The 12,647-nt window shown below is 32.3% G+C and overlaps 1 protein-coding gene and 1 non-coding gene across 3 annotated transcripts in view; both read right to left on the bottom strand.

Moving 5' to 3' along the window:
• Positions 1 to 12,647, bottom strand: part of LOC149903498 (beta-glucuronidase) — a 28,069-nt gene that overhangs the window by 4,572 nt on the left and 10,850 nt on the right. For both annotated transcript variants that reach the window (XM_090109134.1, XM_090109131.1), the window contains exons 4-13: positions 11,669 to 11,838; positions 10,684 to 10,826; positions 9,195 to 9,382; positions 8,398 to 8,544; positions 7,766 to 7,938; positions 6,893 to 7,036; positions 6,445 to 6,529; positions 4,224 to 4,400; positions 3,974 to 4,112; positions 3,035 to 3,119 (exon numbers count right to left, since the gene is read on the bottom strand). In XM_090109134.1, the coding sequence (XP_089965260.1) occupies positions 3,035 to 3,119; positions 3,974 to 4,112; positions 4,224 to 4,400; positions 6,445 to 6,529; positions 6,893 to 7,036; positions 7,766 to 7,938; positions 8,398 to 8,544; positions 9,195 to 9,382; positions 10,684 to 10,826; positions 11,669 to 11,838 (1,451 nt within the window). The remainder of the gene's footprint in view (positions 1 to 3,034; positions 3,120 to 3,973; positions 4,113 to 4,223; positions 4,401 to 6,444; positions 6,530 to 6,892; positions 7,037 to 7,765; positions 7,939 to 8,397; positions 8,545 to 9,194; positions 9,383 to 10,683; positions 10,827 to 11,668; positions 11,839 to 12,647) is intronic.
• LOC149903499 (U2 spliceosomal RNA) lies at positions 5,894 to 6,086 on the bottom strand. Its single transcript, XR_016457434.1, has one exon. It is a non-coding gene; the product is annotated as a U2 spliceosomal RNA (small nuclear RNA).

Here is a 12,647-nt window from a genome sequence, read left to right as displayed (position 1 = left end):
CTATCCATGTATCCAAATATTATAATTACAGGCGATATAAATATAGACATAAAATCATCAAACACAGATCATTTATCAAGTGAGTATCTCAATTGTATAGCTATGACAGGACTTTTACCAGCACATTTATTGCCAACCCGATCAAACAACTGTTTAGACCATGTTATGGTTAAAAGTAAAGAGTTATATCATACTTTTATTATTGATTCTTTAGTCACCGATCATAACCCAGTAGTTTTTTGCTTGCAATTTTCTTCTAAAAATAGGCCAAAAAACGAACTTAAATCTATAACGACAACCGACTCTGATGCCTTGAGTAATTATTTTGATAAATTAGATTTTTCTCAATTATACACAATAACGGATCCTAATTTAGCCGCGTCTTATTTCACTAATCTTATTTCTCAGGGTATACAACAGTCTACAACTACGAAACAAATATCTTGCCGCAAAAAAATTATCAAACCATGGATTACTCCTGGTTTACTTCGCTGCATTAGACTAAGGGATAAACTACAAAAAAAATTTAAAAAAGCGCCTAATAATCTTATCTTATCTTTAACTTATAAACGTTACCGTAACTTTTGTAACGCATTGTTAAAAAAAGTAAAAAGAAATTATGAACGGACACTTATAATAAACTCAAGTAATAACAATAAATCACTTTGGAATTGCATAAAAAAATTTACTCACATGAATACTCGAAATCAAAATGGCTGTGACTTACTTAATAATTCTGAAAATGCGGTTGAAACGCTAAATAGCATCAACTATTATTTTGCTAATATTGGTAAGGAACTTGCAGAAAAGATTTCACATAATACATCTGATGCGACTCTTCCTTCCTCGTCCCCGTCCAATTTTTTTAATTCTTTTTGTTTCTATGAAACCGACGAGATAGAAATAAACAATCTGATAGTCTCTCTTCGAAGTGATTGTGCAGTTGGATGGGACAATATCCCAGCCAATATAGTTAAACAATATAGACCTATATTTGTTAAGCCCCTTGTGTACATTTTTAATTTGTGCTTGTCTTCTGGGACTTTCCCCAACACTTTTAAAAAAGCAATTATCCATCCAATATATAAGGCGGGAGATAGAGGTTCTATGAATAATTATCGCCCTATATCGATACTCCCATGCCTCTCAAAGATATTTGAAAAAATAATGAATACACGTTTGGTTACTTACTTTGAGAAGCACTGTATTTTATCACCCAATCAATTTGGCTTTCGCAGATCGAGATCAACGACGGACGCACTACACAATCTTATCGATCACGTTGTGGCTAATCTTGATATAAATAGAAGATGTGTTGCCGTCTTCCTCGATCTCGCGAAAGCTTTTGATACGGTATCGATGCCCCTGCTATTAAACAAACTAAATTATGTCGGTATAAGAGGTAAACCATTTGAATTGTTCAAAAGTTACTTAACCGATAGAACACAAATTGTTAAACTAAATGGCTTAATTAGTACCGAACAAACGCTTTCTTTTGGTATTCCGCAGGGAAGTATTTTAGGTCCAACGCTTTTCTTACTGTACATGAATGACTTGACAAATCTATCTCTTGAAAACGGCAAAATAATAGCTTATGCAGACGACACGGTTTTAATATTTGATGGTTGAACGTGGGAGGAAGCTTTTTCACATTCACAGTCTGGTTTAAATATCGTAAGTAATTGGCTGCTATCTAATTCGTTGACTCTTAATTCTGATAAAACCAAATACTTAACTTTTGGCATAAACAAAAATTCTATAAGACATTCAAGTAACTTAACACTTAAAGCTCATTTCTGCCCTGATAAACTATCTTGTACATGTATAACTCTTCAAAATGTTGATTCCATTAAGTATCTAGGTGTTATTGTTGATTGCTATCTAAATTTTAATAAACATGCAACACTTCTGGCTGCCCGCATTCGTAAATTGATAATTATTTTTAAAAATCTCCGTCACATCATGAACTTCAACCTCATTAAACGGATATACTTTACATTATGCCAGTCCTTAATAAATTATGGAATATCTGCTTGGGGTGGCATGGCTAAGAGTAACATGCTTACCATTGAGAGAGCACAAAGATCAGTTTTAAAAGTCATGACCTTTCGGCCAATTGATTATCCGACCAAAGATTTATATAAAAAATGCCAAGTCCTAACAGTGCGACAATTGTTTTTGCTGCAACTTATTTTAAGAAAACACCAGGAACTTGAATTTGAATTAAACAGCACTGATAAACGTAGATCCTACATGGTATGTGAGGTTAAACGTTCTCAACACTATTTTCCTACGAAGTTTTATGCTATATTAGGAGATTATATTTACAATAAAGCAAATAAAATCTTAAACATATTATATTCTATGAATAACTATAAATGTAAAAAAACAGTCACAGAATGGTTACAGGAGTTGTCTTATGAATCCACCGAAAACTTACTAAAGAAAAAACTATAAAACTATAAATCTTGTTTCACATATAAATATTATAAAATATATATAATTTGTTTAGTATTTAATCAATTACATACTAAATTTATTAAAATTATAAATCAATATTTGTTTATTTTACCTATTTTTTGTATTTTTATTTATTCTCTTATTTATTTATAATTTACTTGATATATTTACTTTATTTTGACACACATATACACGCCAACACACACACACACACACACACACATTACTCATAAATTTAAAATTTTATATTTATTTAGTAATCATATTTGTATAATATGCTTGCACATACCATTTATATAACTAGCTCACTTTTCAAGTTTTTTGTTTTATTAAAGTTCAAATGACTCAGGGAGAAGCTGGTGCCTGTATATACAGGCTAGTTCTTCGAACTAAGCCTAAAACGGGTGCCACTTATACTTTTTACTTGTGAACAAAACTATATTGAATATGTCCATGTCTATGTCTATGAAAAGAATAAGAAATAAACGATATATTATTGTTTAATGTAATATTGTTACCTTTATGTACTTGTTTTCTTGCACAGTAAAGTGTAAAATAAATGATAAATAAATACCTGGCACGGAGATGGTGCGCGGACGCTTTGGGCTGCCGCGACCGCGTGAATATGCCCTTCTTGTTGCCCCCTACGCGGATTATGTCTGCAAAATATTTATGTTTTTAAGGAATATATTTTGATACATTTTGTGATTTTAAGTCAATATGCTTTGACGATTGGATTTGTTTGATATTGTGAATGGATTTGAAGTATTATTGCTCTTTGATCTTAGAGAGTTCTAATTTAATTTACAGAAAAAATAATGCAAAGAATGTGCAAAAAGCAATTTTTATAGCGCTCAATTAAATGCAATAAAAAGCAGAAAGTATTATTACAAAACGTGTTGTATAAGATTGATTTGTTGAAATGGATAACAATGCACATTAATTAAATTAAATTCAGTTCAGCGAGAACATTGAATAATACTGCATTACAAAAAATGCTAACAATTCAAAAAGACTTTCACTCCGAGCACGAGTTTTAACGTTGACAGCTTGACACTTGACAGTAAAAAAAAAATTTCCTTCAATACTGAGCGGCGCCGGCGGTTTTCCGCAAAGTTACAACTTTACACTTTACAGACTTTTTGTGTTCGTTTGTTGTATTTCTTATTATGTAATAGTACTTTAGTAACTCTTTATATAATTTAGTGTAATTAGCATTGGTTTCCTGTAGTTGGTATTATCGATATTAATACAGAATTTCATATTAAAAATAGGTGCTTGTTTTATTATAAGATTTATATATCAGCTATTTACAATTAGTAAATAATTCAGGTGAGTTTGCTTATTGCTTTTTTAATAGATACTTTTTGTTGCTTGATACAATTATGAAATATATACCTAGTGAACATTATAAATGAATGTACCTACTATGATAAAAAGTTTAACGCTGCAATAATATAAATCCTATTGAATATGCCGCCAATAATAATTGAATATGAGGTGAAATACATACTTTGTGCAGTCTTAAAATCAGCGAAGTTCCAAATAAATTCGCCCGAGAAGAATCCCGCGCGTCTCAAACGATCGAACGCTTTGAAGTGCTCCGACATTAGCGCGACTTGATATTCTTCAGACCAAACGTATTCTGGCATCTGGAAAAAATAGCAGTTTTAAAAATAATTGTTAATGTCGTTAAAGTTTTGATTTATTAAAAACTGATTAAATTAGTAAAACATTTAATTTTATTTGATTAGAATACATACTATATGCAACCCAGCGACGGTATCAGCTCCATACTCAGTCATAATCACAGGTTTGTTGTGCCTGCGATGCCAGGAGGTAGCTTCATCCACGACATTAGTTGCTATGTTCTGTAGGGAACCCGTATTGGCATACCATCCGTTGTATCGGTTGAAGCAAATTACGTCTAAGTGTTGACCCTGGGAATAATATTTTAAGGTCATTATGCTATGGTAGGTGTTTTTATTAGAATGTTTGCTATGTGTGTTTATGTTAACCAGTGGAAAATGAAATAGGGCTTATTGGGGTTATGCACAGACATGTATCAAGATAGACTAAGCGAGTGTATGTACTTCCCGTGTCCAAACTAAGATTATGAAACTTACTTGACGCTGGCCTACACTCAGTCCGCGCTTGCAGTTCGCCAAGGAAAGACGTGAAGCTGAATAAAGTAAAATGCCGAATTACGCCGTTATAAACTGTAGAAACTCCACAGCTGTGAGTGGCCGAGTTAGCAGAGATGTTTCCTTCCACCGGTAAGTAATTTTCTAATCAGAATATGCACTATTTATTTTAAAATCAAATAAAGAATATCTGTGGAAAACGATCGTGACAAACACGGATACCAAATCATACGAAATGATTCGGAATACATTGCGGCTTTTACTTGGCACGGTAAAGATCGAGTCGTATGATAACAAGCAATGAATAGCGTCTTCTCATTTTTCTGTTCTCATTTTTCTGTCCAATTTTGTGGTTAGTGATGTTCATTTGATGCAACAGTTCTCGATTCTAATCGATTTTATAATCGAACAGAAAAATGATAATTTGAAGGAGCAATTTTTCAGAAAAAAAGGCATAGATTTTTTTTGTCATTTAATACGACTTGACCTAGAACTTTTAAGTATTTTAATACAAAGGTACTAAAAATAAATATTATGACATGGACGCCATTAGTTAAAGTGTCATCTTGGGAGTTTTTTAAGAAAACTCCTTATTGCTTAGACTATGTTTGTTTTTTCAGTTTTCCAAGTAACCCGAACATAAAAGAAAAATGGATTGATGCAACGGGACATAAAGATTGATTGATTGACAGTTTCATTACTTTCTTTCGATGGCCTCTCTAGTACGTAGTACACGGTAACTCAATGGGCATATGTAAGAAAAAGCTAAAATACATTAGTTTACTTGTTAGAATATTAAAAGGTTTATAAATTTATTTTATCATTCCTCTGTCTATGGTAATTATCATTTTTCTGTCTTGAATCGATTTAGTAATCGATTACGATTCATTTATTTAATTACCTCTTAGACATAGATCTAGTTTGATCTGATTTCTTTCGATTTACTTCGATGGGATAGGACGATACTAGAATCGCCGCGCGAGTGGCGTCCTAATCGATTTAGCGTAAAATGAAATTACCATCACTAAAAAGCGCTCGTGACGTCATAACGCGTCAAGGTCAGTACAAAAAATATGACACGCTTGGTTTTCATACAGATCGCGGTACTTGCGTAGTCTATCTATATCTGTTTAGGTTTTAAGGGTTTCAAAAGTAATAGTAATGTAGCAATGCAAGTTTGGATTGTATCTATATCGATGGCTATGAATTTTGACGATGCGCTTTCGGAAATATTCAACTGGCTACCTGCGTCCTGCCTATTCTTTATTTTGAGTCTTGAGATAGGCAGTTTTATGTGGGCCGATCCCGGCGGCACTGCAATGCCGGGCCGACCCGTGACGGGAGTGGAGCGAGCCCCGAACATCCCGTCGGTTTACAAAAATCAGTTTAATATACTGGTCCCGCTGTGCGGGAACTTTCAGATATTAAGCTGAAAAGAACAGATACTACACTTTGATCTTAGCCAAAAGGCCGAGAAGCGATACCCAAACCGGGTATCTCAGGGTATATACGTATGCGAAAAAAAAATATTATAGCGCGATGTAAATTCCTGAAAAACAACTGTAGCGACATCTAGTGGTAAAATATGGTACTTCAAGTACTTTCTTATCTCCATGTCAAAACGTGATGTTCAATGTTCACACTAGAATGCGCTATAGGCGTGTCGTTCAGAAAATAAAAAATCTATAACTGAACATATTTCACGCCCATTATTTTTTATTTCTTATATTTTTAATGATAAGATTGATAAAGTAAATAATATCAATATAGCATTCAAAAGAATTGCTTGTAATAATTGTTTCAGTCATGGGTATATTAATAATAAACTATAAATACTCACTGCTTTGTCATTCAGGTACGTCTGTGAAATAGCTATAGTTACTGGCCTCGACAGGTCCATTGATTTAACGTGTTTTACCACTTTGCTGTAATAAATATTTACGAAGATTATTAAATGTACACTTACAAGGATTGTTTACAATAATTGTTGTTATTATTCGACTTTTATATGCTTCTTTTCGACATATTTCATAATTAAGCATTCCCGGTTATCATGTTCTTTGGTTCTTTATTTTACCTAATTACTGGATGTTCTATCGATAGGTGAATGATCCCATTTAATTTCGTTTTGGTAACTAGGTATATACATATTAGCATACAATTTTTTTGTTATAATGGGGCCAACTTAACCAATCAGATAACTACAATGCCCAGAATATGAAAATTCTAATATATTTTCATATTCTGGGCTAATTGTAATTAAATAAAAAAAAACATGATTTTCTTACCTAAAGTAAGCATCAGCTTTATAATTAGCAGACCTAGGTTCATTACTGATGGACCACATAATCACACTGGGGTGGTTTTTGTCACGACGTATCAGCTCTGTGAGGGATTGCTTGTGCTTCTCAAGTAATGCGTCTGTGAATATGCTAGAAAAAAAAATACTAAGTGACCAATGCAACTAATCTCTACTAATACATATACATACATATTATAAAGCTGAAGAGTTTGTTTGTTTGTTTGTTTGTTTGTTTGAACGCGCTAATCTCGGGAACTACTGGTCCGATTTGAAAAATTCTTTCGGTGTTAGATAGCCCATTTATCGAGGAAGGTTATAGGCTATATATCATCACGCTACGACCAACAGGGGTGGAGCCACGGGGGTGAAACCGCGCGGAGCAGCTAGTGTCTTATATGCCTAAATTTTTTTATAGATATTCCGCTTTTTGGTTTGATGGGATTTATAGCCTGCCTTGATAAGTGGAATATTGGAAGCAAAAACACTCCTTCGAGACTCGAGTCAATAGTTCCCTTAGAGTATATATTGCTAACACATACTCTTAGGTAGTTCCTTAAGTAGTTCAAATAAATCATCAAACACACAATAAAAATACCATTAATATTACATATAGGATAAATATTGAAAGAAGAAATCGAAATAAAGTTACTAGGTATACTCATTCAGTATCACCACTGAGACTATCAATGCCATCCAATATTAGGCATAATATGCTTAATAGCGGATGACTATGGACGAGATATTATCTTCTCCGCGAAACAGTATTCTACTTTAGGCAAAACTTCGAAGTCTACCAATATTTTACACATCGATTTTAAAGTTATCGAGTTCCATAAATAAATAAATGCCCTATACTTACTCAGTATCACCACTAGGACATTCGTCTATAATCATAATGCCGTGTTCGTCAGCCATTTGGTAAATCTCCTCCGCGTAAGGATAATGCGATGTACGGAACGCATTTGCTCCTACCCACTTTATTAGGTTAAAGTTTTTCACCCAAAGTACTTGATCCCAACCTTTTCCTCTGAGCTGAAAATTTATATTTTTATTAGTAAGTATTAATTTCAAAATAGAAACATTTTTTGTTGGATGCTTTTCAAGGTATGTAGGTTCAAGTAGGTAGGTAGGCAGGTACCCACAATAAACATTGTTTATTGTGGGTACCTGCCTTGAACCTGCATACACTTCTTAAAATATTGCGTAAGAATTCGGATGATTAATGAATGAATCTTCCATAAATAAAAGTTTTATGTTTGTCTTTTTTGGGGACCAATGTGACCGCTTATTTAAATAATAATGTAGGTAAAGATATTTTTAAATATGTGTCTCTTAGGTAGGAGCATTGGTCACCTTCCTTTCGATAAAATATTATTTGGCTATTAGATTCCATCCATACTTTTATTGAAGTATGTGTGCATATTCAGAAATAAAAAAAAATGGTTTCATATCAATTTTATCAGAAGCTTTAGAATACAAAAGTTTTCTTACATCAGAGTCCTCGTGCATTCCGAATCCTCTCAAGTAAATAGGTTTGTCGTTTATGTACACGGTTGTATTGCTCCAAGTCACAGTTCTGATGCCCACTTTTTGACTGTACGTGTCAACTAATTCACCAAGCGGACCTATTAAAGATGCCTGAAAATGAAAAAAAAAATATGGTTATTCATATCTTTTTAAGCTATTGCATAGCTTCTATCGCGGGCCTTGAGCGCGGGGACCGAATCCAGAAATTCCGTAACGAAAAAACCTCACACTCCAAACTCCGACGGGCACGGAGGTGTGGCTTGAAGGCATAGCATGCAATGCTTTCAGCTTTACCGCGGCAGTCCTCGAGTGCCACACGTCTTTTTATTATAATTTCATTCTGCTATTATTACACAAGATAAACATAACATAGTACGAGAAAAAAAATCAAAAAGAATATAAATTGTAATATCTAGATTTTTTTAGAATGGGGTTCTTAAATCAGAGAAGTGTTAACAAATAATTTGATTTGCTAAACCAGCTAAAGGACTCGCGCTTTGGCATTTCAAATTTTGGAATATAAAGTTTTTAAATGTTATAGATAAGCTTTTATAACATCTGGTTATAATCTTCACCTAAAAATTGTGAAATGCCTTTCAAAAAAAGTTGAAGTGAATTTTGAAGTGGTTGATTACATTGATAAGATTGAATTTATTTAGATTCCTATCGCTCTGACTCACAATATTGTTTTACATTCAAGTGAACAATTTTCCATAAATAAATTTTAACTAAGTGCACATTTTTTTACATAAAATACCAACCTTAAAAGTATACAAATATCCCGGTTCAGGGTGCATTAGATACGGCCACCAGAAGTTAGCATTGCCGATTTCCAACAACCCAGCACAATCCTGTGACCCAGCTACTTGCGTGTCATTCTTGTCGAACAGTTGTACTACACATTGTGCGTTTGTGTGGCTCTTGTATGTTACGTTGTATACCACGAAACCTATGGGATTTTGTGGTTTTAGATTGGATGTAAATGGATCTTAAAGATATAGAAAATATAGGATAAAAAACATATGACCCTTATCTCAAAATGAAATAAAATATGATACTTATGGATCCTGTCAAAATGAATGCTCAAGACAATGATTTACAAATTTTATTCATGGTTCATGTTGTTATTATTAAGTTGAATGATCAGGTATTAAAGTTAAAAGGACCACGAATTGCTACTAAATTATAAATAAGAGGATTCATACAAAAAGTTACAATTGAATATGTAATAACAATAAATCGTCAAGATATGATATTAGAAATGAAATTTTATGAAAAGTACAGAGTTCATCTAGATTCTAGATCATCTTCGTGCAGTCCTTCATATAATTAATTATGTGTGGTTATGTAGTTACGAACATTTTTTAATTAAATTAATTATGGTTTGTAATGCTTTAATTGTTTGTTACAACAGATTTCAATTAGTGGTGTTAACGAATATGCAATTTAAAGTGATTTATCTGAGAATTGTTAACATTCTCAGATAAATTATGAAAACATAAATAATTCATTATTTCTCGAAGAAATTATTGCGTGATTTCTTAGCATCATATATTTGTTGTAATTATTGTGCAGTATTTCTAACATTGTTGTTTATTTTCTTAAGAATGTCTTTATTTACTATTGGTTCAAAGAAATATTTTTTATAATTTTATATGGCTTCATCAGTTATACCATATCTAAAGAGAAAAGTAAGTTACTTACTTACATTGAAATAATAGAATGGAATAATACGAAATACTTAGGTCAGTATGGAGTGTTACAGTTATTTTATTGTTTGTTTGAGATTAGGTCGATAAGGTGTATTACGATTAAAATGAACAAACCAATGCATACAACTCAAACTTATTGAATTGGTCATATTCTTCGTATTGGTATATAGAATTAGAAATACTTACTTATAAATAATAAATAATTTTATTTGAATGGAAATTATAAGTTTGTGATTATTTATATGACTATGTATATAGACTGATATCAATGTTCAGTGGGAAATAAGCTTTAATCTTTTTAGCTTGTTATCACGAGTACCTTACTCATACCACAGACTAATAATAATATACTACGTATACAACTCATACTCAAAATGAGTAATCTATAGGAGCGGACTTTTGCGGAGTAGTGCTGGTAAAACCGCAGGGCAGTAATCGATCATGAACTAAATAAAAAAGTTAAAACTTTTAAGTAGGTGATTTATTCAACAACTGATCATTGATTTTTAAGTATCTCAAGACTAGCAAAAAACCTCACCTGTAAGGCCTTGTATATCAGTATTGACGATGACGTCATCGATGTATGTCTGAGGCGTTGTATACAGGAACACGGTGCGGTGGATTCCCGCGTAGTTGAAGAAGTCGAATGTGTATGTTTGCTCTTGACGGACTTTGTTGTTTCTATATGGTTGAATTATGTAAATGTTCGTGAATAAGTTAACGAAAAGTAAAAAAGAAGTAGAAAAATGATCTGAAAATACGACGATGGAATGTTTAAAGACAATAGGGTTTAGGAAATGTCGCTGCTTTTTGTGTGATTTTAGAAAATTGTGCGGAAGTTTTCTAGTATTTTGTTAAAGCTAGTAACATAGCTGCATAAAGTCAGATATTATTGCTAATTATAATATCTTTGAATAATTTTCATGTTTTTCCTAATGATGCACATTAGACAATAGTGTACATAATAATATATTATGTTAGTTATATATCATCAGTATTGTTACATTGCATTCTAAAGTGCTGTCGCAATGAAAATTATATACAGGTTTAATTTGAATAAAACATATTCTCGTTATAGACTTTACAATAAACAATGGACAAATAATAAATGAGGATGTTTGAGCTATAATGAGCATATAATCAATAATTTTTATACTTCCTTGTTCATTTATCAATTGGTGTTTAAAAAATGTCTAGGTATATGGTTATTAATCATAGAGCTTTAAAGATTGAAAAAAAAAAAAAATTTAGAATATGAACTAAACGGATAGAGACAATAAATAAAAAAAAATCCTATGCAATTCAGGAATTAGGCTGCTTTTAACTTTTGAAAGAATGAGAAAATAGGTTTGAGTTTTGTGCAGTTTACTCAAACCTGGTTTGAGTGAACCCACTGCACAAAACACCACAGCAACAAAGAAACGATAAGTAGTACAAAGCTACGATAATGATTAGAAAAACGTCACATAACCATCTTGCCTAGTGTTACAAACATACAAATAAATATAGGTCAAAATACTCACGCGATAATAATGTCCTTTATGGTACCCTGCGGGACTGTGTCGCTCAGTAAAGTATTGTCCACGACGACTGTGAGCAGATTACTTGTGTTATATAACACCACATCTGTGATTTCAACTTCGAAAGGCAGATGACCTATTTCGTGGTACACTACTGATTTCCCGTTGACCCACTGAAAATTAAAAATGAATACTTAATCATTTTAATAAATGCTCATATTGAATGTACCTATTAGCTAGATTAGGAAAATTATCCTTTCTTAAAAGTAAAAATTATTTTTTATGTAAAAGTAGCACACATTGCCATAAAGTTTCTCGCAATTAAATAGGCAGGTAGTCAAGTTAGTATTTATTTAATGTAATTGTTAATAATATATACATATATGTATATATAGAGATTTTCAAATCAGATTTTAAACACATAATTGAATTGAGTTTTAATAACATAATAATATCACAGATGGAAACAGGTAAACACCGTCTCAGCACAGATACATCCTAATAAATGCCACAGGTCATATGAAGCTCTTAAATTTCCGTAAATGCATATTTGGAAATATTCGATGGCCCTACGAAGCCGAGTAGATGAAGTTTTGGTTATTACCTATACATTATGGTATTTTATGATAAATAAAATCTTAGGATTCTTCAATGTATTCGTCATTTAATCACAATGATTATAATATTGATAACGATATGATACATAATTGATATAATACATACAACGAAGATATAAATAAACCATTAGAATGACAACAGATGTAGGTAGTTGGAAATAACGTCGAGATAAGCCAACTGAAGAACGGTGTTAAATATTCGGTATCGGGGTTGGCTAAATTTTCCGTACTTGAGATAAAACGATCGTTAAGGAAGTTGCATTACGAAACTTAATGTTAAAAAGCTGTTTATTTGTCAATGATAATTGATAACACTATCGTTTGAGTGCAAATAGGTTTAACGATAGTTTCGATTGTTACGTAAG

Source organism: Colias eurytheme, chromosome 13 (genome assembly GCF_061535395.1).
Source record: "Colias eurytheme isolate Ceu_HAF_F1 chromosome 13, ilColEury1 Martin Lab GWU primary, whole genome shotgun sequence".
Classification (NCBI taxonomy): Eukaryota; Metazoa; Arthropoda; class Insecta; order Lepidoptera; family Pieridae; genus Colias; species Colias eurytheme.
The sequence above is the reverse complement of the archived record's forward strand: the minus strand, read 5'-3'. Positions and strand labels throughout refer to the sequence as shown.